This window comes from Bufo gargarizans, chromosome 4 (genome assembly GCF_014858855.1).
Source record: "Bufo gargarizans isolate SCDJY-AF-19 chromosome 4, ASM1485885v1, whole genome shotgun sequence".
NCBI lineage: Eukaryota > Metazoa > Chordata > Amphibia > Anura > Bufonidae > Bufo > Bufo gargarizans.
In genome coordinates this window covers 501,754,531-501,780,979 of record NC_058083.1, presented here as the reverse complement: position 1 = coordinate 501,780,979, position 26,449 = coordinate 501,754,531, and the positions used below count along the sequence as shown (strand labels likewise).

General features: G+C 44.2%; 1 protein-coding gene across 2 annotated transcripts in view; it reads right to left on the bottom strand.

Annotated features, from left to right (window-relative positions):
• KCNG3 (potassium voltage-gated channel modifier subfamily G member 3) overlaps nucleotides 1-25,773 on the bottom strand; it is a 30,719-nt gene extending 4,946 nt beyond the window's left edge. Inside the window, exon 1 of one of the 2 annotated variants that reach the window (XM_044291444.1) lies at nucleotides 24,731-25,773. In XM_044291444.1, the coding sequence (XP_044147379.1) occupies nucleotides 24,731-25,362 (632 nt within the window). In that variant the 5' untranslated portion in view covers nucleotides 25,363-25,773. The remainder of the gene's footprint in view (nucleotides 1-24,730) is intronic. The other variant, XM_044291445.1, reaches the window with a different exon arrangement.
• Between the last annotated feature and the right edge of the window lie 676 nt (nucleotides 25,774-26,449).

Below are 26,449 nucleotides of genomic sequence, written 5' to 3'. Positions count from 1 at the left end.
TGGATATCTGGCAAATCTTTAATCATTAACAGCTTAGATTTTGGACCAACTGAGCATCCACTTCTGCTGATTTTTACCACCTGCTGGTCGATTCACTTTTTATGAGCTTCAACAATCATTGAGGAAGAACAATAACAACAGCATATTTCTGTCTCAAAGGTTGTAAGTTTCCAAAACCATTCTACTGTTTGTCAGATAAATGAAGTTTATTATCTTTAAAATGCACTACACTGCTGGTCTCTATGATAGAGATTATACTCGTACTACAACTACTATAACTTTTCCTCTATGGACAAGAATATAACTACTATAATACTGCCCCTATACAAAAATATAACCACTGTAGTACTGTCCCTTATGTACAAGTATATAACTACTATAATACTACCTCTATACAAAAATATAACCACTGTAGTACTGTCCTTTATGTACAAGTATATAACTACTATAATACTACCTCTATACAAAAATATAACCACTGTAGTACTGTCCCCTATGTACAAGTTTTTAACTACTGTAATACTGCTCCTATATACAAGATTTTAACTACTATAACATTGCCTTTTATTTACAAGAATATAACTACTGTAATACTGTCCTCTATGTACAAGAATATAACTACTATACTACTGCTCCTATGTACAAGAATATAACTACTATAATACTGCTCCTATGTACAAGAATATAACTACTATACTACTGCTCCTATGTACAAGAATATAACTACTATACTACTGCTCCTATGTACAAGAATATAACTACTATAATACTGCTCCTATGTACAAGAATATAACTACTATAATACTGCTCCTATGTACAAGAATATAACTACTATTGTGGCCGCGGCCACGGTCAGTAAGGTGACAGGAGGGGGCCCTAACAGTGGCTGGTGTGTGCCTGGAGCCACGGGACGTGGGTCTGCCTAAAAGAGGGCCAACCCTAGGGAGAGTAGAAAGAAAGGGGTGGGAAAGGGGGGGGAAAGTACGAGTAGGCGGGCGCGGTGAGGTGAGCTGGTAGCGGGGGTTTAAGAAGGGGGACCTGGCCCCTCCCACAATTACAGGCTGCACGCAGCCTTAACTATTAATACTGCCTCCTATGTACAAGAATATAACTACTATAATACTGCCTCCTATGTACAAGAATATAACTACTATAATACTGCTCCTATGTACAAGAATATAACTACTGGTACATGGATTGCAGGATAAAACTTACCAGGAAAGATTAAAGGACCTTAACATGTATAGCTTGGAAGAAAGACGAGACAGAGGGGATATGATAGAAACTGTTAAATACATAAAGGGAATCAACAAGGTAAAAGAGGAGAGAATATTTAAAAGAAGAAAAACTGCTACAAGAGGACATAGTTTTAAATTAGAGGGGCAAAGGTTTAAAAGTAATATCAGGAAGTATTACTTTACTGAGAGAGTAGTGGATGCATGGAATAGCCTTCCTGCAGAAGTGGCAGCTGCAAATACAGTGGAGGAGTTGAAGCATGCATGGGATAGGCAGAAGGCCATCCTTCATATAAGATAGGGCCAGGGGCTATCCATAGTATTCAGTATATTGGGCAGACTAGATGGGCCAAATGGTTCTTATCTGCCGACACATTCTATGTTTCTATGTTACTATAATACTGTCCCCTATGTAAAAGAATACAACTACTATAATACTGTCCTCTGTGTACAATATTATAACTACTATAATACTGCCTCCTATTTACATGCATACAACTACTATAATACTGTCCTCTGTGTACAAGAATATAACTACTATAATACTGCCCCTATACAAAAATATAACCACTCTAATACTGTCTCTTATGTACAAGAATCTAACTACTATAATACTGCTCCTATGTACAATAAATGTAACTACTATAAATTGTGTAAATTGCTGCAAATCCTAGTAATGGTCCCTGTGTACTAATCCAGCAGATCTGGTTGTCCACTATCTGAGCTGCAGGTCTTACATAGTTTATGGTGCACTCATACTGGGAACTGTAAGAGTTGATGCCATTCCAATTACCAGTGCTCTGCGGAGATCCCTGATATAAGCTCATGTCCCTATAGAATTGTATTTAAAACCTAGGCTGGATTGAGCAGCATCAGGCACGGCAGGTCTATTTATAGGGACGGCAGAAACAGTAATGTCTTGAAATACTGCAGATAGCATGTGCTCGTCATAGTATTCCTGCATTGTGTTCTGTCTGGCAGGAGCCAAAGGAATACGTTTTGCTGAAAATTCATAAAATTGACTCTGTGATCATTACAACTAGTGTTGACTGAATTTCAGGGAAGCCGAATTTCCACATGCTTCATGGTAAAGAATCAATTTTCCCAAAAATGGCGGTAAAACAAAAAAATTCATACTCGGCCATATTAATTAAAGATCCTGCTTAAAATCTTGTGCACAGTGACGTATGATGTCACCACACCGGCCAGTATGATGACGTTATCACGCACTGCGCGAGATTTCAAGCTGGATCTTTAAGCAAGACGGCCACAGCAGTTTCTTTGCGGTCAAATGGATAGGGTGAGTATAATTTTTTTTTTTTTTTATGGATTAACCCCTGACAGTCCTCAATAGTCATCTCAGTGATGAACACGGCATCTGAGCGGTTCAATGACGGGGAGCAGCGCAATCGACATTCCCCCTCATTGCGCCCATTACCCACAATGGAATGTGCTTCATGACGAATTAATTCATCACAAAGCAAATTTATTTGTAAAATTCGGTGAAGCAGCCAAATCAAAATTTTAAGAAGTTCGCTCATCTCTAATTACAACACATGGACAGCGAGTGTCGTCCGCAAGACGAATTGTATAGCAGTATTATTTAGTGATTGTATAGAACTATTACTATTAGATTACTCTATATTTGGAGCTTTGATTTGGTCACTGTATGTCCATATTATTTGACAATCGTATGGCGGTATTTACTAGAGCAATGTGTGGCCCTACTACTTAGCGAATATTGTTCATAGCCACCTCATCCACATGCTTCAAAGGATCCTTCTGCTCGGACTTTGCTTCTGAATGAACCACATTATACAAAAAGCAAGCTATGAATAAGGACACGTGTGCGTCTGAAAAGCGTAAGCATTGTCTGGACTGTCTTTTGGCTACTTGTATGGTTGTGGATTTATGTTTGAATAAAACCCCTATTTTAGGATCCCCATAATGCAGGACAATTCTTTTTTTGTACACTCCTACTTAGCAAAGTACAGATGTAGCAGGCTACTCTATTCAAGTATTGCGCCTACGCAATTTTCATAGTGTACCATTCTAAAAGTGAATTAGGACAGTTTGCTAAGCAAACAGCATCATGTTCCTTAGATTGATACTTAAAGAGGTTGTCCCCAAAAAAATATTCAACATTTTTTAAACCAGCATTTGGATCTGAATATTTGTATAATTGCATGTAATCAAACATTTAGTACAGGTACTAAGTTACTCAATAAAATGTATCTGTATAGCGCCACCTGCTGTTTGTTTTTATTCTCTGTCCTACTAACTAGGATGGCCGCACATGCTCAGTTTCATCCTTCAACTTCCTTCGGAGCTGTGATAGGGAGAGCGCTACAGAAGAAAGACACACCCCCTGAGAAAGAACACGCCCCTTTAAGTTGTCAGCTTGATATAGCTCTAGCAGAACAATTGGAGTAATGAATGGGGAGATCTCTGGATCCATGTGAGGTATAGGGCTGGTTCTAGCTTTGTTAGAAAGAGGTTATCATTAGGGATGAGCGAATCGACTTCGGATGAAACTTCTGAAGTCGATTCTCATAAAACTTTGTTCCAATACTGTACGTAGCAGGAGCTCCGTACAGTATTCGAATGTATTTGCTCTGATGAGCCGAAGATATTGCTTCATAATAATAAAAACTTCATAGATTAATTTGTACTGTAAAAAAACATTTCCAGAACTCGGGTTCAGTTCCAAGTAGTACCGTGGAACCAAATCCGAGTCCGGGAAATGGGTTTTTACACTGCGAATTAAGGCTCATTCCTAGTTGTCATGGACTATATGATGTCTGATTTTCATTTTTTACATTATTCATGGGATTACCACTTTAAAGGGGTTGTCTCACAGATTCATTTATCATAATGAGTTCTTCACCTTCGAGGAGCTGTCCCTGTTACTAATGAAGCCTCCACTACTGCTTGATGGACAGGAGCCAGACATCTCGCCCAACCCCGACAATCTTCCACCTGTTCCAAGCACCAAGAGCAGAGGCTCTGCTTCTGCTTCCGGAACAGTGACTGTTCATGCGCCACTGCCCAGAAGTTTATAGGCGCATGCACAGGCACTGAGCCTTTGCTTCACTACCCAGAGCAGCGGTGCAGGTGCGAGATTGTCAGGGTTGGGTGAGACGTCAATCAAGCACCAGGTGGGGGTGTTTCATCAGCATCGGGGACAGACCCTCACAGGTGGAGAACTCATTGCGATGAATGAATCAATTCATACAAATCGATTGGCTCATCTAGTAGCCTGCCATTGGACATAGTTGTTTTTGAAGTATAGAATTGTTATTTAGTCCACTCTATGGCCCTTGAGGCTGATGATTAGGCAATGTATGTTCTAAATATTTATTCACTGTATGACCGTAACTCATAAGGGGGGGGGGGGGCACCAACAAAAGGTAGCACACAGGGCATCACCCAGTGTAAGGTTGTCACATGTACAGCCTTCTTTCCACCATTATAGGAACATAAAAACAAAATGCAAGCCAAAAAACGATCCATCACATGATGAAGACCAAAGACACCCAACAGACCTAACTGACTTTTATTGGGTCTGTCTGGTTTTCATCATGATGTCCGTCATTTTGTCTGATATTTTTGACAAGATCTGTGAAAGAGGTCCCTAACAGAACCTCCAACACAGATATGCGTACAGCCTAATCCCTAAGGCTAGGTTCATATCGGTGGTGGAGGTTCTGGTAGGAGCCTCCACCACAGATTCTGGGACATCTGTGAAATCTGTTCCATGCAGCAGTATTTTTTCCAGAGAATTCCGCTATTCATGCCGGAAACCCAACAGACCTCATTATATTCAATGGGATTTGATGGGCGTATTTGCTGATTTAATGATTCTGGGTTTCTGTTCCCGTGCTGGAACAAAATGCCGTAATTTAGGTGCATGTGAACTAAGCCCTACATTCATAGTTTTAATCACATAGGGAAGCCTATCACTTATAACTATATTGCAGTTACCACCACAGTCCATGAGACCAGTGCGATCATACATATCTAATGAGTTGCTTATGCTCCTTGCATATTCAGTGCATGTTATGCAGATTCCAGTCCTGATTTTATAAATGAAAAAAATTTATAGATAAGCCAAGTGTTTGATGTGACATACAGCCATTGAAGAAGGAGCCGGAGCTCCGAAACGCGTTTGGCATTTTATGTCACATGAATACAAAAGTTGTTGGAATATCGACATTCATCTACAGAAAGTCATTTTTTCCTTTCAAGTAAGGCTACTTTCACACTAGCGTTTTCGGCTTTCCGTTTGTGAGATCCGTTCAGGGCTCTCACAAGCGGTCCAAACCGGATCAGTTTTGCCCTAATGCATTCTGAATGGAAAAGGATCCGCTCAGAATGCATCAGTTTGCCTCCGTTCCGTCTCCATTCCACTCTGGAGGCAGACACCAAAATGCTGCCTGCAGTGTTTTTCTGTCCGCCATATGGTGTGGAGCGAGACAAATCCATCCTGGCACACAATGTAAGTAAGTAAATGGGGACGGATCCGTTTTCTCTGACACAATAGAAAACTGATCCGTCACCCATTGACTTTCAATGGAGTTCATGACGGTCATGGCTATAGAAGACATAATACAACCGCATCCGTTCATGATGGATGCATGCGGTTGTATTATGGTAACGGAGGCGTTTTTGCAGATCCATGATGAATCCGCAAAAAACACTAATGTGAAAGTAGCCTAATTGACTTGTGAAGTGCCGCACTATTCACTTTTGAAATGGAGTATCTATTTGACGAGCAGCAGGAGAAAGAAACACGTGGTTTGACACGTGCTCACACAGCAGAACGCTGAGGGCCGAATATGGAGTGCCATCAATGTCGCTTGCAACCACATTCAAAGACGATATACAAAGGCAGGGTGTCACATACACAGGGGGTGGGGAAGTGACCACTGAGTTCAACCTGCACCCCTGTCCCTGCCTACTTGCCTCGCAAGTCCTAGTGACAAGGAACAACTGGTCGACAAACCCTCAACTAGGATAAGTGCAGGGAAGACGGACAAAACACACAAAAAGCAGTCAAACTAGCCGAGTCAAAACCTGGAGAGCAGCAAGGTACCAGAGGAGCAAGCAGAGGATCGTCAGGAGGAAGCCGAAGTCATAACCAGGAGGGAACGCCAAGACCAAGGGATGAGACGGACGGAAGTCAAACACGACAAGGAGAACAGCAAACCAGTTAAGTAATCGCAGGAAGGACCTCAATAACAGGCAATCTGGGGCCAGCAGATTGCCTGGAGAGCACCCGACTGGATAAGGAGGGTGATGAGGGACTGGTGGTCCCCTCCCCCCCTCTCCTTATGTTTCCCTTGTTAAGGGGGAGTATAGGCTTGGGTAGAGGTTAAGGAGGTTAGGAAAGGGTTAAGAGAAGTGGGAGGTGGAGTGAGGAATAGTGGGAGAGACGGTGGGAGGAGTAATAAGGGGTTATAAATAGGGGAGTTCAGGGAGGACGACTTCCTCTTGACAGGGTAAGCGAGTTGCCCACCCTCCCGTCCCTTTTTTGGATGTAGGATTTGTTATACCAGGTTTATTTTTATACATTTATATATATAAAAAAAAAAAAAAAAAAATATTATTGTGCGGTTTGTTCACTGTTTCTCTCTTTTGAGGTTCGGTGGAAGCTTGAAGTCACAGCTGGAGGCGGCATTTGGAAAGCAAGTCGTGGTGAAGAGTGACTGGCGTACGTACGCCCTGGGGATCCAGGGTGGTACACCGCATAGGAGGAATGATCTGTGGAGGAGGTGGTGTTTTGTTACCATTTTGTTGAAAGAAAAATTTGCTGTGGCCGATCATCACCCAGTAAAGGATTGGTTAAAAGAGATAAGGTGTCAGAGTTTTTATTGGGGTGGTGTAAATGGGGGGGATCCGGTGGTCTCCTCTCCTCCCCCTTTCCCCTCAGTCATCTCCATGCCCTATCCTTAGGTTAGTACCAGCAGTCTGTTTAAATAGGGTGCTGGTGGAGTCATGTGACGTGGCTAGCGTCACATGACTCCTGAGTTCTAATACAGCCGAGCGCCGAGTGAGTAGCTCGGCGCTCAGCCCCATTGCGGTTACCATGGGAACGGGTGACGCCGGGCGCGCTGATGACGCGAGTGCGCTCCCCTGGGTGGAGCCTAACTAGGAACATACTGGAGGCTATAACCGGAGAACGGAGCGGCGCCCGGGGATAACAGTAAGTGCAGGGGGATCCCTGGGCGCCGCTCTACACTTCTGTATAGTCAGTTTAGATACTTTTTTCTGGTGAAAGGTCCTCTTTAACATCGCTCGTCACTCTGTTGTCTATCAATAATGAACTGAGATAATGGAGCTCAACTTTCTTATATCGCTTCAGTCTCAAGACACTAAGTGCTTTCCCCAAAACATTTATTTATCTCTATATATAGATTGCGGAACAGACAATAATGGAGTTTGATTATTAACTACAGCGATACTGGTCGTGTGTATACTATTGTGATTTATTTATTTTTTGGGGTACACATGTTAGGCGGCATATTGTGAGAAACAAAGTAATGTATTGTATTTAATAGGAATTCTCATAAAACTTTGTTCTAATACTGTATTAGACTGTATTGGCTCAGATGAGTCTCACAAGGCTTCGTGTAATAACTTCATAAATCAATTTCTACTGTAAAAAAACATTTCCAGAACTGGGGTTCGGTTCCAAGTGGTACGTTGGAACCGAACCCGAGTTTGGGAAATTGTTTTTCACAGTAGAAATTGATTTATGAAGTTATTATGCGAAGTCTCATGAGACTTTGTGAAGTAATAACTTCGGCTCATCGGAGCCAATACATTCTAATACTGTACCGAGCGATCGCTCCATACAGTATGCAAACAAAGTATTATGCAAATCGACTTCGGATGTTTCATCCAAAGTCGATTTGCTCATCCCTAGTATTTAATTGTGGGGTTGATTATCTAAAGATGAATTATATTTTTTAACCTTTTTAACTTTTTTTTGTTTTTTATTTCTCATTTGTTTGAATAAATTTGTATAATCTTGCTTACATACCAGAAGGAGCAGTGCCTATCTTATTTATTTATTTATATTATTTCAACTTTGAATGTTTGGGTTCCCAAACAAATAGTGCACCCTCCAACATCCATTGTGTATAGTGTGAGCCCTGCCGTTGACCAAATGGTATCTATGTTATGCAGATGTAGCAGTGCTGGGTTTTTCATTTAATACAATATTAATAGTATTGCTATGATGGTAAATGGACCGCATGTAAACCTACCTATGAAAGGTTAGAGTAATAATTTCCAACCAGAATTCCCTGGTAGGGAAAACCCGGGGTTCCCCATGGTATTAAGGGTGAGGAGCACTGATTTAGACCACTTATACACAGAATATTTTTTAGATGTTAGATGAAGATCTATGGGAAATATGAAATGCAAGACACACAAATGTTTTTTTTTGTTTTTTTTTACTACTGATGTTTACATTCATTAGGCGACATTTTTGTCTTTCCTGCTTCTTTTCAAAAATGCAGCATGCTGGACCTCTTGATGATTTTTCATGCTTTTTCACATTGCCTTCTGTATAGGCTAAAAACCACCCTGTTCCTCCCCTCTTGGTAGGAGTGGGCTGGTCCTACTTCCTGCCAGGGGGTGGAGTTTGCATCTAGACAGAGATGAGATAGGAAGCACATGCCAAAGCTACTACTGCATTGGACCGTAACCAGTTCTCCTAAGAGACCTACAGAAGTATCAGAATCAAGAACACTGCTTCCAAAAAAGCATTAGTGCGCCTAGACAGCAGAGCGATCAGCAAAATCACAGCTTTACAGACCCTGCGCCAGGTGAGGGACTACGGTTCAGACAGCTATCACTTGGACCTTTCCAGGCCAGTGAAACACCAGGCCTGCGTCATACCATGGACACCTATATGCTAGTGCCATTCAATTGCCACCTAACCTGCCACCATATTTCATCACCTGGTGACCGAAACTGCACTTTGTACCTTCTATAGCTGGATGTACCACAAGATATATTTTGCACGTAAAGAGAGACTATTTTACTTTTACTTCTGGTCTGACTTTTTAAATCACCTTTCCACTGCACCGATCCCCAGGGAGCAATGGCCTGAGGGAGTACACCGTGACACAACACCTCATTAGGGCCACTACCACTCCTACCCTCTACTCGCTGCAGGCCCATTGGGCGAAATGAATATTGTGTACCTAATGGTGCCCTCTCCCCAAACCCATGAGTAGAATTAGATATTTTTTTCAATACTCCCCAAGCCCTGCAGAATATGTTGGAGCTATATGCAGAAGGTTACTATTATAATAGGTTTGTTATACGCAAAACAGTTAAAGGGGTTGTCCAGGACTAGAAATAAAAAGGCTACTTTCCTCCAAAAACAGCACCACACTTGTCCACAGGTTGTGTGTGGTATTACACAGCTCAGCCCCATTCACTTCAATTTAGCTGAGCTGTAGTACCAGGCACAACCCATGGGGACAGAGGTGGAAAACAGCAGCCACGTTTTTCTAATCCTAAAGAACCCTTTTAAAGGGGTTGTCATAAATTAGAAACAAATGACTGCTTTTCTACCACCATCGCCACCTTTGGGTTGAATTTGGTATTGCATACCAGTCTCATTCACTTGAAACTTGATTAGCTGCAATACCAGACACAACCTGTGGAAAGGAGTAGCATTGTTCTTGAAAATTAAAACCGACATTATCTGATAACTTGGTGGCAATTACCGATCACTGCGCATACATTTGCCGTGCTTTGTGAAGCCAAGCAGCAGTGCAATGTGCTGTGGGTCTGAATCGTTCACATTACAAGAGCCTGCACAGCCAGAACCTCCGTTATACAAACTGTTTTAAAAGTGGTAGACAAGAGGACGACAGCAGTCAGGTGCTGCTAATAAATTTTGAAGTGACGCTTTTTGTTTTCACTAGGAGTCTTCCAGGCCCCGCGCTCCCGGCCTGTCACTACTCATGACAGCGCAGCCTGTTACTTCAGCTAGTGACATCACCACCTCCCGCTCTAGGACCTGCTGTGTTGTAGTATGCATGGAGGTGATGGATCTTCTTTTTAGAAGTGCTCTGTGGGGTGGAGAAGTCTCCCTTTAGGTGCTCAACAAGCATTGCTAAAGCTTCGAGGAATCAAATCGTCCTCTGCAATGAATACAAAGCAAGCATTCTCCAGTGTAAGGTCTCATGCACACAAACCTATTTTCTTTCCATGTCCGTTCCATTTTTTTGGCGGATCATATACGGAACCATTCATTTTATCGGGTCCGCAAAAAAACTGAAGTTACTCCGTGTGCATTCCGTTTCCGTATGTCTGTATTTCCGTTCCGCAAAAAAAAAAGAACATGACGTATTTTGTTTCCGTGTCCAATTCATTTCAATGGATCCACAAAAAAAACGGAAATTACTCCCTGTGCATTCTGTTTCCATATGTCCGTTCCGCAAAAATATAGACCATGTCCTATTATAGGATAGTACTGTTCTATTAAGGGCCAGCTGTTCCGTTCCGCAAAATACAGAATGCACACGGACGTCATGCGTATTTTTTGCGTATCATTTATTTGCGGACCACAAAATACATACGGTCGTGTGCATAAGGCCTAAGTCCTACAAACACTGAGAAGGCACAGTCAGAGGTGTCTGGAAGACAGAAGTGCAGAGTTAGGCCTCTTGCACACGAACAAATTTTTTTTCCGTGTCCATTCTGTTTATTTTGCAGACCGTATACAGAACCATTCATTTCAATGGGTCCGCAAAAAAAAACGGAAGTTACTCTGTGTGCATTCCGTTTCTATATGTCCGTATTTCCGTTCCGCAAAAAAATAGAACATGTCCTATTATTGTCCAAATTACGGACAAGGATCATACTGTACTGTACTGTTCTATAAGGGGCCAGCTGTTCTGTTCCACAAAATACAGAATGCACACGGACATCATCCGTAGTTTTTGCGGATCCGTTTTTTTGCGGACCGCAAAATACATACGGTCGTGTGCAAGAGGCCTTATAGAATCCATATGAAATCCACACTAAAAAAGCACATAAATCGACACTATTTATCATGTTTTTTGGTGCGGATTTTCCACAGATCTCGCCCTTCCATTGAAAAGAGTGAAATCCACACAAGAAGAACAGTACAACATGCTGCAAATTTCTAAATCCGCATAGCGGGCCAATTTCCGCACCTCTCTCTAATCTTGTGCACTTTTCTGGTACTGCTTTAGGGCTTATGCACACAAACATATTTTTTTTCCGTGTCTGCTTTGTTTTTTGCGGCCCGTATGTGGAACCATTCACTTCAATGGGGCCGTTCCGTGTCTGTAGGTCCATGGCCGCTCTGCAAAAAAAATAGAACATGTCCTATTATTGTCTGCTGTACGGACAGGGATAGGACTGTTCTATTAGGGGCCGGCCGTTTCATTGCGCAAAATGCAGAATGCACACGGCTGGTATCCGTGTTTTGTGAATCTGCGATTTGCGGAGTTCAATATCTAGGTCATCAATATCTGATCGGTAGGGTTCCCGCTCCCGGCACCCCTGGCGGTCAGCCAATGACATCACCTTCATCGGTCACATGGCCTATTTGCAGCTCAGTCTCATTCAAGTGAGTGAGCCTGGACTGCAATACCAAGCACAGCCACTATACAATGTACGGCATGCTGCCGCCGGAACTCAGGCCCGCCCCCTTTATAGTCAATGGGGCCAGAGCGGTAGTCCGGGGGCACGCATGTACTAGCGTCAGCACGGATCCGACAGGCTGTTCATCCGCCGGAACAGCCTGCCGGAGTTCCTTGCCACTAGTGTGAAAGTACCCTAACTCTCCTGTAGAAGAAAGTTTGTAATATACCTAATTGTAATCTCCCTGCCCATGCGCAGCTGAGGTGTAGTCAGGAGTTTACGCTTGCACTAAGGAGAGGTAATAGTTCTGGTCCTGTCCACAGCAGAAGTGACATCTGTCCACTGTCCATCCCGGAAACCTGGTGAATTTCGTTGGTAGAAATAGGAGCAGCAACGAGGGTAGCAGAGCATGAACAGTCGCCGCTCCCGAAGAGGAAGCCTCTGCGCTTGCGCCATATTGTCAGGGCCTGTTAGCGCTAGGGATACTTTAGGCTGTTCCGTCAAGGAACAGACTGCCGGATCTCACTGCATTACAGCATTGCCGGAAGCTTAAAAGTCTCTATTCGGCCCCATTAACTGTAACAGGGACCAGTGGAGATCAGGCCACAACCTGGCAAATATGACGAGAATCGTCTGGAAGAATACCGCTGTGCCTAGGCCATGTGACTGATGAATGGCCTAGGAAAAGCTAGAGAGGCGCTACTGCGAGCACCAGTGCCTTTTTAAACAGCTGATCGGCAGGGGTTCTGGGTTTTGGACCCCAACGGATCTCATACTGATGACCTATCCAGAGGCCCATCTCATTTACCATTTTCTACGCCTGTTTCAGGAGTAGAAAAAGGTCTAAATGCTCGGAAGCAGTCTTACATTTAGAAGCGGCGGTTGATCCGCTGAAGTTAGGAAGAGGGGGTTTATTAAGACTGGCGGCTATTTTCCTCCATACATGCTGTTATATACTCCGAGTACTATTTTTCTGACACATTTACCTTGTTGTAGGCCATATTGCTCGGATCGATATCGCTCAGTGTCCTGATAGTTAACACAGATCTCTTATAGGAAAATCAATACGGCTGGTCTGCCCAGGGCGTCTAATGTTACGACAAGACCCTGACTGTGTGCGCCGCCATACAGTAACTCTGTGCTGACCGACAGGAGCCACTGGAAGATTATTTAAGTCTCTATAAAAAAAAAAAAAAAAAAAAAAAATGTGACAATGTTTCCGAGTCGCAGTTCGTCTTGTTGCTGAAGCAATAATTATCCTTGACTGTAAAGCGCGGTACACGATGTACGGTAGAGAGCGAGAAGCATGCACCGCAAACTTTAGACTCATGTCCTAAATCTGTCTGGTGAGAAGTGCCGGGTAATTACATTTACCAGAATCACTGTTTATGGGTGGGGGAGGGGCGCAGGACCACTTTCCTGTTCCTTAATTCTCGTAGCCTCAGTTTTTTTTTTTTGCGATTTTGAACCTCTCTGTGTTATTATGTATTCTGAGCCGTTTTCCATCTTGTTTTTATTATTGTATCATTATTATACGTGTTAGGGCTCATGCAGACAAACGGATTTTGTTTCCGTGTCCAATTCATTTCAATGGATCCGAAAAAGAAACGGAAATTACTCCCTGTGCACTCCGTTTCTGTATATCTGTTCCGCAAAAATATAGACCATGTCCTATTATTGTCCACATTATGGACAAGGATAGGACTGTTCTATTATTGCCCAACTGTTCCGTTCTGCAAAATACAGAATGCACACAGACGTTATTCGTATTTTCTGCGGATCTGTCCCTGTGGACTGCAAAATACATAGGTTCGTGTGCATGAGCCCTTATACTGTAAAAAGTCTGATCCAGCATAGTTTTGACCACTAAGGACGCAGATTATTGAAAATACCAGACCCCTAGGAACTGCCCGGCATGAAGAACATCTGCAGTTTAGTGGTAGGGAGTCTAGGACCACCAATACAAGACCTTCGGCAAATCAGCATGGCTAGCGGGGGTGCGGAGGGAGTGACGGCATTGGGCCCACCAACCAGGAAAGGCATGGCGATCCCCAGGTTAGCGCCACTCTTCGTCTGCAGGACAGTGGCGTCTCTAGCTTTCAAAATTTGGGGGGGGGGCACACTGGGGGCCAGGACAAAAGTAGGGGGGGCAGCTATAACAACGATACATTTACACAAGTACGCTTCAAAATGCTGCGATACCTAAAACCGCAACAGGGAAGAAAAGTCCAGCTGTCTGTGGATGACACTTTTATAGAGAGGGGGATCTGTGGATGACACTGCTATGGGGGGGATCTGTGGATGCCACATACCGGGTATAGCATCTTATGCTATATGTGTCATCCACAGATCCACCCCATGACAGTGTCATCCCCATTTCCCCCTCCATAACAGTGTCATCCCCATTTCCCCCTCCATAACAGTGTCATCCACAGATCCCCCTCCCCGTCTCTCACAGGAGTGTACATTTGACATTTCTAAACCGTAATCCATATCCTGCAGTAACTTTAACTTTAAATCAGGATTCAGCAGCCGCTCATCTCTACTAGTACCTTAACCTTACACCACTCGGCTAGCTTCGGTAACAGGGCCAGGCTACAGCCTACAGGTACTGCCTGTTAGTTGTTATCGAGCGAGCGCTCATTTCTGCAGGTCAGAGGATACGGATTACAGTTTAGAAGAAATGTACACTCCTGTGAGCGGTCCAGACCAGTGGCGGATCCAGAGCCTGGTCTCGGGAGGGGCACTTCCAGATTATTTTCTGTCCGCCGCCACAGAACAAGGGTGCTTTTAGAACAGACTCCACAGTGTAGCGGTATACTGTATACTGTGTGGCACAGTGTAGCGGTATATTGTATATCGTGGGGCACAGTGTAGAGGTATACTGTATATCGTGGGGCACAGTGTAGAGGTATACTGTATATTGTGGGGCACAGTGTAGCTGTATACTGTGTGGCACAGTGTAGCGGTATACTGTATATCGTGGGGCACAGTGTAGAGGTATAATGTATATCGTGGGGCACAGTGTAGAGGTATACGGTATACTGTGTGGCACAGTGTAGAGGTATACTGTGTGGCACAGTGTAGAGGTATACTGTGTGGCACAGTGTAGAGGTATACTGTGTGGCACAGTGTAGAGGTATACTGTGTGGCACAGTGTAGAGGTATACTGTGTGGCACAGTGTAGAGGTATACTGTGTGGCACAGTGTAGAGGTATACTGTGTGGCACAGTGTAGAGGTATACTGTGTGGCACAGTGTAGAGGTATACTGTGTGGCACAGTGTAGAGGTATACTGTGTGGCACAGTGTAGCGGTATATTGTATATCGTGGGGCACAGTGTAGAGGTCTATTGTATATCGTGGGGCACAGTGTAGAGGTCTACTGTATATTGTGTGGCACAGTGTAGAGGTATACTGTATATTGTGGGGCACAGTGTAGCTGTATACTGTGTGGCACAGTGTAGCGGTATACTGTATATCGTGGGGCACAATGTAGAGGTATACTGTATATCGTGGGGCACAGTGTAGAGGTATACGGTATACTGTGTGGCACAGTGTAGAGGTATACTGTGTGGCACAGTGTAGAGGTATACTGTGTGGCACAGTGTAGAGGTATACTGTGTGGCACAGTGTAGAGGTATACTGTGTGGCACAGTGTAGAGGTATACTGTGTGGCACAGTGTAGAGGTATACTGTGTGGCACAGTGTAGAGGTATACTGTGTGGCACAGTGTAGAGGTATACTGTGTGGCACAGTGTAGAGGTATACTGTGTGGCACAGTGTAGAGGTATACTGTGTGGCACAGTGTAGAGGTATACTGTATATTGTGTGGCACAGTGTAGAGGTATACTGTATATTGTGTGGCACAGTGTAGGCTATATGTGTATAACATAAACATATTTCACATGAACACTTACAGTTACTTGGCTTGGCCCTTGGCGGTCTCGGACGCCACTTCCACACTTTGGCCGGGGGCTCGGCGGAGCTGATGTGTTTTATCCTAATGAGAAAGATTTCATAATAAGGATTTGGAGAAGGGGCAGAGGGAGAGCAGAGCAGGGAGAGGCCGGTGCTGCTACTAGGGGGTCATACCATGTGGGAGTAATAAAGCCCACCATAATGCCCCCCAGTAGAAATAATTCTCCTTATAATGTGACAATGCAAAAAATACCCCCTTATGCCCCCAGTTGAGCTAATGTCCCCCATAATGTGCCAGTATAAAATACCCCTATATAGTGCCCCCAGTAAATGCCCCCATAGTGCTCCTCTCCCCCTTCCTCCTAGTGCCCCCCATAATGTACCAGTATAAAATAACCCAGTAGATGCCCTCAGTGTCCCCCATAATTTTGCAAGTATAAATTACCCCTTCTTAGTGCCCCCGTAGATGACTCCATAGTACTCCTCTCCCCCCTTCCCCATAGTACCCACCATAATGTGTCCCAGTATAAAATGCTACTGTACAGAGCCCCCCATATAAAACACCCCTTCTTTGTGTTGCCTCAGTAGATGCCCCTATAGTGCCCACCAATAATGTGCCAGTAATAAGCCCCCCATTACGTGCCAGTAATAAGCCCCCCATTACGTGCCAGTAATAAGCCCTCCATTACGTGCCAGTAATAAGCCCCCCATCATGTGCCAGTAATAAGCCCCCCATCATGTGCCAGTAATAAGCCCCCCATTACGTGTCAGTAATAAGCCCCCCATTACGTGCCAGTAATCATGTGCCAATTATTAAGTCGCCCCCCATTACGTGTCAGTAATAAGCCCCCATTACGTGCCAGTAATCATGTGCCATTATTATGTCCCCCCCCCATCATGTGCCATTATTAAGTCCCCCCCATCATGTGGCATTATTAAGTCCCCCCCATCATGTGGCATTATTAAGTCCCCCCCATCATGTGGCATTATTAAGTCCCCCCCATCATGTGGCATTATTAAGTCCCCCCCATCATGTGGCATTATTAAGTCCCCCACCCCTTCAGTATCACTATTGTAAAAAAAGAACACTTATACTTACCTCAGTGGCAGCGATGCGATGCAGGCCTCTTCTGGTCTGTGTCCCACGCTGTATGGCTCAGGCAGCGCGATGCGATGACGCCATCGCGCCGCCTGCGCCGGCCTCTGATAGGCTGCCGGCCTAGTGCCGGCAGCCTATCAGAGCAAGGAGAAGGGACACGCCTCTCCCTCCCCTGCACCGCCGCTGGCACAGGCAGTAGTAAGGAGATGAGCGCAATGGAAGCGCTCATCTCCCTGTGCCCGGCGGCGGCTCACTTTGGGGGGGGGGGGGCATTTTAGTTGGGGGGGCACATGGGGGGGCCGAGCATGATGTAGGGGGGGCCGTGGCCCCCTCTGGCCCCCCCCCTGGCGACGCCACTGCTGCAGGATGCTGATACTGTTGAACTCTGTGGGAGAATTATTAGCTTACCTGCCCTATCATTTTCCATCTTTTATGGTGCAGGCAACTTTAAGCTTGTGGCCTGTGGTAAACCAGGGCCAAGCAGGAAGGTAAGTGTCCCAGTGAGGTGAGTAAAAACATTTGGGGGTAATTTATCAAACTGGTGTAAAGTAAAACTGGCTTAGTTGCCCATAGCAACCAATCAGATTCCACCGTTCATTTTGACAGCTTCTTTGGAAAATGAAAGGTGGAATCTGATTGGTTGCTATGGGCAACTAAGCCAGTTCTACTTTACACCAGTTTGATAAATGACCCCATTTGTTTTTTATTTTTTTCTAGGGCATAAAGGCTGCAACTGAGTGTGGGGGAATTGTTATACTGTATATTAACTTAGGGGCATTGTATCTTTTTAAGGGGGGAATTTAGGGCATTATTAGTTTTTAAAGGGATACTTTAAGGGACATTAAAGGGGTTGTTCAGTTTTTAGCGCTTTTCTACAGACCCCAGACCTGCGGTTGTAATCATTCTTACCTTAACCCTGCAACTATGTTCCAGCTCCACCGCTGCCCCGCCGACTCTGCAGGTCCCAGGTCTCCTCGCGTTAACGTCCTTCTTGAGGCAGAGCATGTGACCGCTCCAGCGGTCAGGTGTCACCCATGCAGCACAAGACCCAGTAATGTACCACATGGGTGACTGGTCGCCGTCCACATTGTGGGGTCTGTTGAAAATCACTAAAAAGGGGAACAACCTCTTTAAGGAACTTTTTTACCATTTAAGGAAGAATTTAGAGAATAAAAGCTTTTTAAGGGGGCACTCAGAATGCATTGTTACTTTTCAGGGGGCATTTTTACCTTGTAGAGGCACAAAAGCTCCATTAATACTGAGTAATAATCACTGTTAGGGCTCATGCACACAACCGTTGCCCCGCCGTGGCCGTATTGCGGCCCGCATACAGGGGGTCCGCAATACACAGGCATCGGCCGCGTGCACCCCGCACCACGGATCGCGGACTAGTTCACTTCAATAGGTCCGCAATTAGGGAGATGCGGAACAGAGGCAAGGATTGGAACCCCACAAAAGCACTACGGAGTGCTTCTGTGGAGTTTCTGGCCGTGCCTCCGCACCACAAAAAAGTAGTGCATGCACTACTTTTTGGTGGTGCGGCCCATCAGATGCGGATCGTGAATGGGTCCGCCATCCGCATGTGGCTGCCCCACAATCATGCCCGTGCATTGCGGACCGCACTTTGCGGTCTGCAGCACGGGCCCGGCCAGCACATGAGCCCTTACTCTGTGAGGCACACAATACGGGGGATATTTATCAAAACTGTTGTGAAGGAAAACTGGCTTAGTTGCCCATAGCAACTAATCAGAATCCACCTTTCATTTTCTAAAGGAGCTGTGAAAAATGAAAGGAGGAATCTGATTGGTTGCTATGGGCAACTAAGCCGGTTTTCCTTTACACTAGTTTTGATAAATCTTCCCCATGGCATGGTGTTTTTACTATGTGGTGCACCAGAACCATCTGGGGCACTGTGTATCGGGCACTGTTATGTTTCACTTCTCTGCATTTGTCTATAGGGATAGTTATAACACTGTTTATGGCGCCCAGAATTTGCAGGCAACACGCCACACAGAATTTACACTATGGGGCAATCCAATTCACACACCTCCCCCTCTGATGTGAGTCACGGCTGTATCATACAACCGGGAGACCACTACACTGTCACTCAGGGCAGGTGGAGGGGCTGGGAAGCAGCTCAATGCAGTGAAGCCCGGTCTCCTGTTTACTTGATGTCAGAATAAAACTGCAAATTCTCACTACTCCTGACAATGAAAGCTCCACCAAAGGTTGTCCTGCTCACCCTGCACCTACCTAGTGCTGTCAGCAGTTTTGCATCGTCAGCACTGCTGACAGTCTCCCTTTAATATCCAACCAGTGCCTATGAAGTCACACTGATACCAGATTTAAAGGAAATGTGCCACCAAAATTTTTATCTGCCAGTTAAAATCAGATAGCAACACATCTCCTTTTATTCTATTTTCTGAACATGATTATGGGATCGGCCATCTTGCCTGAGCTGTTCTTAACAGCATTATGAAAGCATTAAGAGAATACTTTACGGCAGCCCCATAGTCCATAGACACAATGGTCAGGAGGGGACCTCAGTGACACTATGGGAGAGTCATCTAGGCATGTTCTGTGACCTGTACAGGGCTCATTGTACAAGGAAAGAATAGATAAACTGTGACAATCACCTATTGTGAATGGTGGATCCTGTCTTATCTATACACAGAGGTGATATCATTACAGGCAGGATTAGAATGACAGATAAGCAGATAACTGCAGTAAACAGATCTGTACAGAACAAGAGGTGGCGTCTTTTATTAAGCTTAGTGGCCTGTGAGAAAATTGTAGGATTTTATTATTAGTGTTTTTTTAAATATAGATGCTGACATGAGAAATTTAAAAATAACATCACCAAAAATTATTTTAAAAAATCTGATTTAAGCAATAGATAATTTTCTGATGACACATTCCCTTTAAGGATTTTTACTGTAATATTAATTTTTATTTCTATCTTAGGGGTTATCCCATGAAAAAATAGTTATAACAGAACAGTTAATAAATGTATGATGGCTGGGTGTCACTACAATGCTCGGATGCGGCAGGGCACGTGACCACTCCATTCAAACATTGATCGCTGGGTGAAGAGGAATCATAATGCTTGAGACCCAATTTCTAGAAATCAGTAGCGGACCCTGCAATAGGGTCCCCACCCCATGTCAATGTGTCGTCAAATGAGCACAGGCTGCTGTAAATAGCACCTGTAACTAGTTACAAAATCGCAATTTTTTTCTGCATAACCTGAGCATCATTACTTCCAGCATAATCGCTGTGCCGATGTCTTCTCTACAGTCAGTAATTACTCCAGTGGTCGGTAATTGTGATAGAATTAAAGTTAATGACTGACAAGGACTGTAGCCCCCTTTTGGACACCACCACCTGCAGGCACCCATACCACACACATATTGCCACAAGAAGATAGCCGTCCATCCATCACCAGCAATAATCTCGTTGTTCAACACATGCCTGTATCCCCCCATTCCATCCCTCTGGCATCATGAATGGCTTTAGAGCCTCCTCAGGGGGTGGGTAGCCTCAGCAGACAGCAGGGATTCCTCAGACAGCTGAATTTAACTCTTTAGCTTACTGAATCCGCCTGTATGTGCTGTACGGATGTACTGTGTTCAAATATACAAATACAGCACTGCTACATCTTCCATTGTCTCCATATCTGTGTATGGATCATATGACTCTTCAGACCTTGTGGAAGTACAACTCCCAACAGGCGGACGTTTAAAGGGTAACTGTCATATTTTTATTATTTTCTAGTTTATTAGAGCTAGGCATGTATACATGAGTTAGTCTGTCAATGATTGTCAAAAGATCTGTAATTACCTTATAATAACAGCTTTCATTAATGTCCTCTGTCCCTTTCCACTGCTCCCTTAAAAGACTGTTACTATGGCTTGTCTGTCTCCCAACGTAATGTAAACAGAAGACGGAGGGGCGGTCCTTCACACTGCATGCTTGCATTAAGCTTCAGAGTGAGGAGGCGTGTCTCTCAGTAATCCAATCTGATTGGCTGGCAGAGGGCTGCTGGCTACAGCAAGTGTGTAAGTGAAGTGAGGGAAAGCAGTTTTGGCCTCAGAGAACTGGCAGAGGAGCCATCTTGAGAAGATCCTCTTATTGTAAATGTTTAAACAGCCATAGCGAAGGGAAAAACTCAAGGAAAACAGTGGTAAGTGAAGAAACTAAAGATTGCTTTATGCATAATGCTGCTGCCGCAGTAACATATGCTAAAATTGATTTTTTGATAAAAACATGACAGTTACCCTTTAAGTGTCAAGAAAGGTAAAGGAATGGCACGATGCAGATAGATGAACAAGTTATTAATAAAAAATGTAATGTAAATGTGCCGGAAAAATTGGTGCTGATGTTAGACATGACCATTTTTAATTAGTTACACTATTTTCTAGGAACAGACGGACGGGAGTGAGATTTTTCATTTTCTTCATTGGAAATGAGCTATCGAGGCCAGGGCAATGCAGTGACGAAATGACCATGTGTATCGCCAATGGCACTGTACAGTAATTGCGTGCAGTTATTTCCCCATAGGGTTCTATTATAGGTGCATTGGATGCTATATATGATGTGATTAGATATATTGCAGTTTTAATTTAAAGGGGTTGTCCCACGAAAAATATTCAACAGTTTTCAAACCAGTACCTGGACCTAAATTCTTTTGTAATTGCGTGTCAGCTTGATATAAATCTAGCCGAGCAATGACTGAGGAGATCTCTGGATCCATGTGAGGTACAGGGCTGGTTCTAGCTTTGTTAGAAATAGACTGTCATGTTCTGTATGATGTCTGATTAAAAATTTTTACCTTAGTCCTGGGATTTAATTTACATGTCTAAGACTACCTGCACACATTGCAGATTCCATGCGTTTTTTTCCACAAGGATTTTCGTGCAGAAAAAAAACTATGATATAAGAGTGCATTCACATGGCCATGTTTTGCGGTTCACGGTTCATGGATCCGCAAAACACAGATACCGGCACACACCGTATCACGAGGCAGACCCAATTACTTTAATGTGTCCGTGATCCACGGACATGTGCTATCTTTTGCGACATGTCTGTGTGGATGCGGAAGCACACAGAAGCATATGTATAGGAAGCATATGTCCTATACTTCGCCGCAACATGCGGACCACGGACCCATTGAAGTCAATAGTTCCGTGCCGTGATGCGGCAGGCATGCGGCTGGTATCTGTGCTTTGTTGACCTACAGTTTGGTGACCACAAAACACTTATGGCCATGTGAATGCCCCCTAATACAAAGACAGCGAAGTGAATGGGACTTGCTAAATCTCATGTACACTTTGCATTCTCCATGACTAAGAACGCATGTAGTGTTCGAAACGCGTAGGTCTTCCTGATGTCGGCTAGTCCATCTGTACTGCTTCATATTATATTTTAGGAACCATCGGTCTTATCAAATACTGTATGATGGTTCTTTCAGTCACACTTTGCCTATATTTTCCACGCGGAAATTGACCATGTGGAAATCCACAGCGTGTCATTTGTTTCTGTGGGTTTTTGTTTTTTTCAGTCTTGATTTCATCTTTTGCAATGCAAAGGTGTGACTGGGGCAAATCCGCATCAGAATGTGCAAGTAACATACACGGAATTGATGCGTGAACGCAGAGAATTCTAAATGAAAATCCGCTTGGAAATTCTGTTGGATAACCCGCACCCATGTGCAGGTGGCCTAGGGGGTGCATCGTCATGTGCCACGTGACCAATCTCAGCAGGTAAAACCATGCTGCAGCAAGTTCCTATGTTTCAACTACTGAAGCCATTGGAGCAAAAAGCGTCATTGGAAAACCGTGCAAAACCCTATTGTGAATGCATGCTAAGGGTAGGTTCTTGTTGGCGCTTTTCTGCACCTTTGCGTTTTTGTCATTTTTTGCACTGGAGTATTTTGGTGCATTTTTTGCTGCAATAGTGGCAATGCCACATGTCAGCTAAAGGTTTATGGAAAATATAAAACCCAGCGCACACAAGCATTTTTTTTTTTTTTTGCTCCTGACATTTTTCTTTATTCTCTCTTTTTGTGTTGTTTCTTACTCCATCTCATATATAGGGAAAGAACACCATGAAGAAAATACTAACAGGCAAATACGCTGGAGGCCATTTACTACGGGACTTGCGACTATTTTTTGGACTAAAATAGTCGCAAGTCCCATTTTTTAGCCGGCCGTGCAACAATATTAAGTTGCTCGGCCAGTTTCAGGCCGTGTTCGGCAGTTGGATGAGATAGAGGTGGACCAGGTGCGTGCTGGGGGCCAGGCTGGGGCAGGGACTCCAGCCCCGGCAAATTTACTAACATTCATTTCCAGGCATAAATGTTGATGAAAAACGGCTCCATCCAGGGACTGGAGTATTTTTTTTTTTTCGCCAGGCCCAAGGACTGCCATAGATGCGCCTAATTTATGATGCGGCATGCGCCCCATCATAATTTAGACAAATCTTTTGGCAGCGCAAGGGGGAAACTAAGACCGGCGCACAAAACTAGTCTTCGTAAATGTGTCCCACTGCTTGCAAAAAATGCCCCAAAAGGTGGGGGGAAAAATAAGCATATTCTGGTGTTTTACAGCCCAAAAAATGCCAATGCAAATTTATGTGTTTAGGGACCCTAAATGTACAGAATCTGCATGTAAAATCTCATGTGATGCAGCAATAAATAGGGACGGACTCAATACATACTGTACAATTTCACATTGTAAGGCGCTGCATACGATGAGTCGCCGCCATACTCACACTTGTGTGTCCTTTATTTAGGGTAATAGTCAGTAATGAGAGGTACTGGTATATAATAGGTTAATGTATCAAGGCATCATGCACTTCTGTAACTGTTGCCCTGTGTCTATTGTGTTTGCAGCAGTATGCAGACTAAGGGTTAATCGGCTGGGTCTCCCTCCCCAGTAAACACGCTCACAGGTTTGGAGGAAGCGCTCAGATAATGAGGTCTATCAGGATTAGTCTACAAGTGTTTATATATGTTCTAATCCCTCGGTAACTTCTTGTGTAGCGGGTGATTCCTATCTGGGTAATGTTTTTTTTTGTGCTGTGGTATGGTGCAACGTAGCTGTCCGAGACAGGGCCATGGTGTGGCCGGAAAACCACGCGGACCTGCAAATCTGATCAGCTGTATCCACGTGCACATTACCGCCAATTCCCAAGCTGCACCTGTATCTGCACTTGCAATTTAAACCACAGCAAGTACAGGTGCAGACCGGCAATTAGCGCTAATCTGGTGGTTACCGTGGCCCTGCCACACCAGATACGGACACCCCAAAACGGCAAAACCGGTCGCCCGTTATCAATAATCAATTAACAATGGTCAATTTGAAAACCATACAGACTTACAGGTCCCCATGATTTTTTACCCACAACCCAGCTGCTATGTCAGACCATACCCTTAAGGTAAATTCATACTCAGCAGATTTTTTGCCGAAATTCCTGCCACTGTCCCATTCATGTGAATGAAGCTTGCAGAAATCCATGTGGTTGCTGCAAATGTAGCCAGCATTCAGATAAATGGAATTGATTATCTCTGTAGCAAATCTACACAGTGCGCACTCACTTTTAGGTTAATCGTCTTCAACCAGTGGCTCTCCGACTGTTGCAAAACTACAACTCCTAGCATGCAATTAAAGGACTCGGGTGTTGCAGACCAACATATTAAGAGGCATAGTTTCGGAACAGCTGGACATCAACAGGTTGGGAACTACGGAGTTAGTGGTTACCAAGGGTAACATGACAGTACAATAAGATCCCCCCCAAAGACAGACGGACACTGATAGTAGTGATAATGACTTCTCGTACCCCGAAGGTTCCCATAGACTTGCTGTATACCTGTGCTCTTCCATGCTCCTATTCTCTGCTGTCTTCCAGTCAGGTAAGGTGCTAGCACATAAGACCACCATGGAGACAATGACAAAAAGAATAGATACCACAGCCAAGATTTGTGCTGCCAAGGATGAGGTGGGTTCCTCAAAAGTCATCCTCATGCGCTCCAACCACTTCTTTTCCCCTGGAGCCTGGATGTCCTCGTTGTCTGTTTTCTCATCAGGCTTGGCCTCATCAGACATGTAGGTGTAGGTGTCGGACATACGGTCATCCAGCCTTCTTTGACAACAATATTCCAGTTGAGAACATTCCAGCCCCCAGTAGATCATCTCATTGTAGAAGGAAAGCTCACACATTTGGGGTACAAACCTTAGTTTGCCGTACTTGACATACATCATGATAAACCCAAATGCCTCGGAATGCCTGTCAAAGAAATACTCATTTCTCTCCTGGTCATAATCATCACAAACCTCTAAGACATCCTTCTCAGAGGAACAGCCGTGCAGCCTGCTCACCCTCCTCAGTGGAAAATCCTTAATCACATCCTGAGAAAAAGAATACCTGGCACCCCCGACATTAAGGATAAAGAGATCCCTTGAAAAGTTCATTGCTGAGGCGACACTGTTGGGCGCTCTCCTTCAGTACCACCCAGGAGCAGGTGAAGGACAAGCCTGGAGTTGTGCTAGTCCTCACCTTAAAGTTTTAGCTCTGCTTGCACCTCCTGATTGCTTCCAGCCTGTCTCCCCTGGAGGATCCAAACAGATCATTGATACACTACACAACATGTTTCACAAGAGGAGTAGAATATCTCAAGGCACCAAGGAAAAAGTTCATAAGAAATTCTTGACCTAAAGGGTCCTGTGAATTAGCCACATTCTCGAAGTCTTCTTGTTCTTCACATATACACAACAGAAGATCTTCCACGCACAGTTGTATCAAGAAGTAACTCCTCAGTGACTGAAGAATAGGAAATAAAAGAGGAAGGGAGGGAGAAGTGCTGAGAGCCACCAGCTCTGCTGCCTCCTGATCTCCAGTGTCTATTGAACTTTACTCAATGTGAGAAGCACTCAGAGGGAGGAGGACCAGGAGGAGGAGGAGGATGAGGGGGGAATGGAGGTGGAGCAGTCTTGTGTCTACAGAAAGCTTAGTGAATGTAATGTATGTATACTGTACAATGATCCGCCTGCTGATCTGCACTGAGGACTACACAATACATTGCACAGGAGCTGAGTGCAAAGGGAATGTCCCTGCCACTTATAACACCGCTATCAGCAGCCCAGGTACAGAGACTCGTCCCTGACACTAATATTCATGTCTACAGAATCTATTATCTTTCTTTCTTTTTTTTCCATATCAGACTAGATAAATATAAAATATCTATCCAGAAAAACAGTATATGACACCACTCCAAAGAGATATGAGGTAGATATGCAGCAAGTCCAGGAAAAGCTAATACAGAGGATGGGAGTGGTAGTGGCCCTTGTTAACTGTTGTATTACAGTGTACTCCCTCAGGCCTTTGCACCCTGGGGGTCGGTGCAGTGGAAATGTAGTTTTGAAAGATAAGGCCAGAAGTAAACGTAGATCAGTCTCTTTTACTAAATGCAAAGTGTAACTTCAGGTACATTCAATAGCAGCAGATTCTAAGTGCAATTTTCTGGTACCAGAAATGATTATAAAGGCATGTTGGACGGTT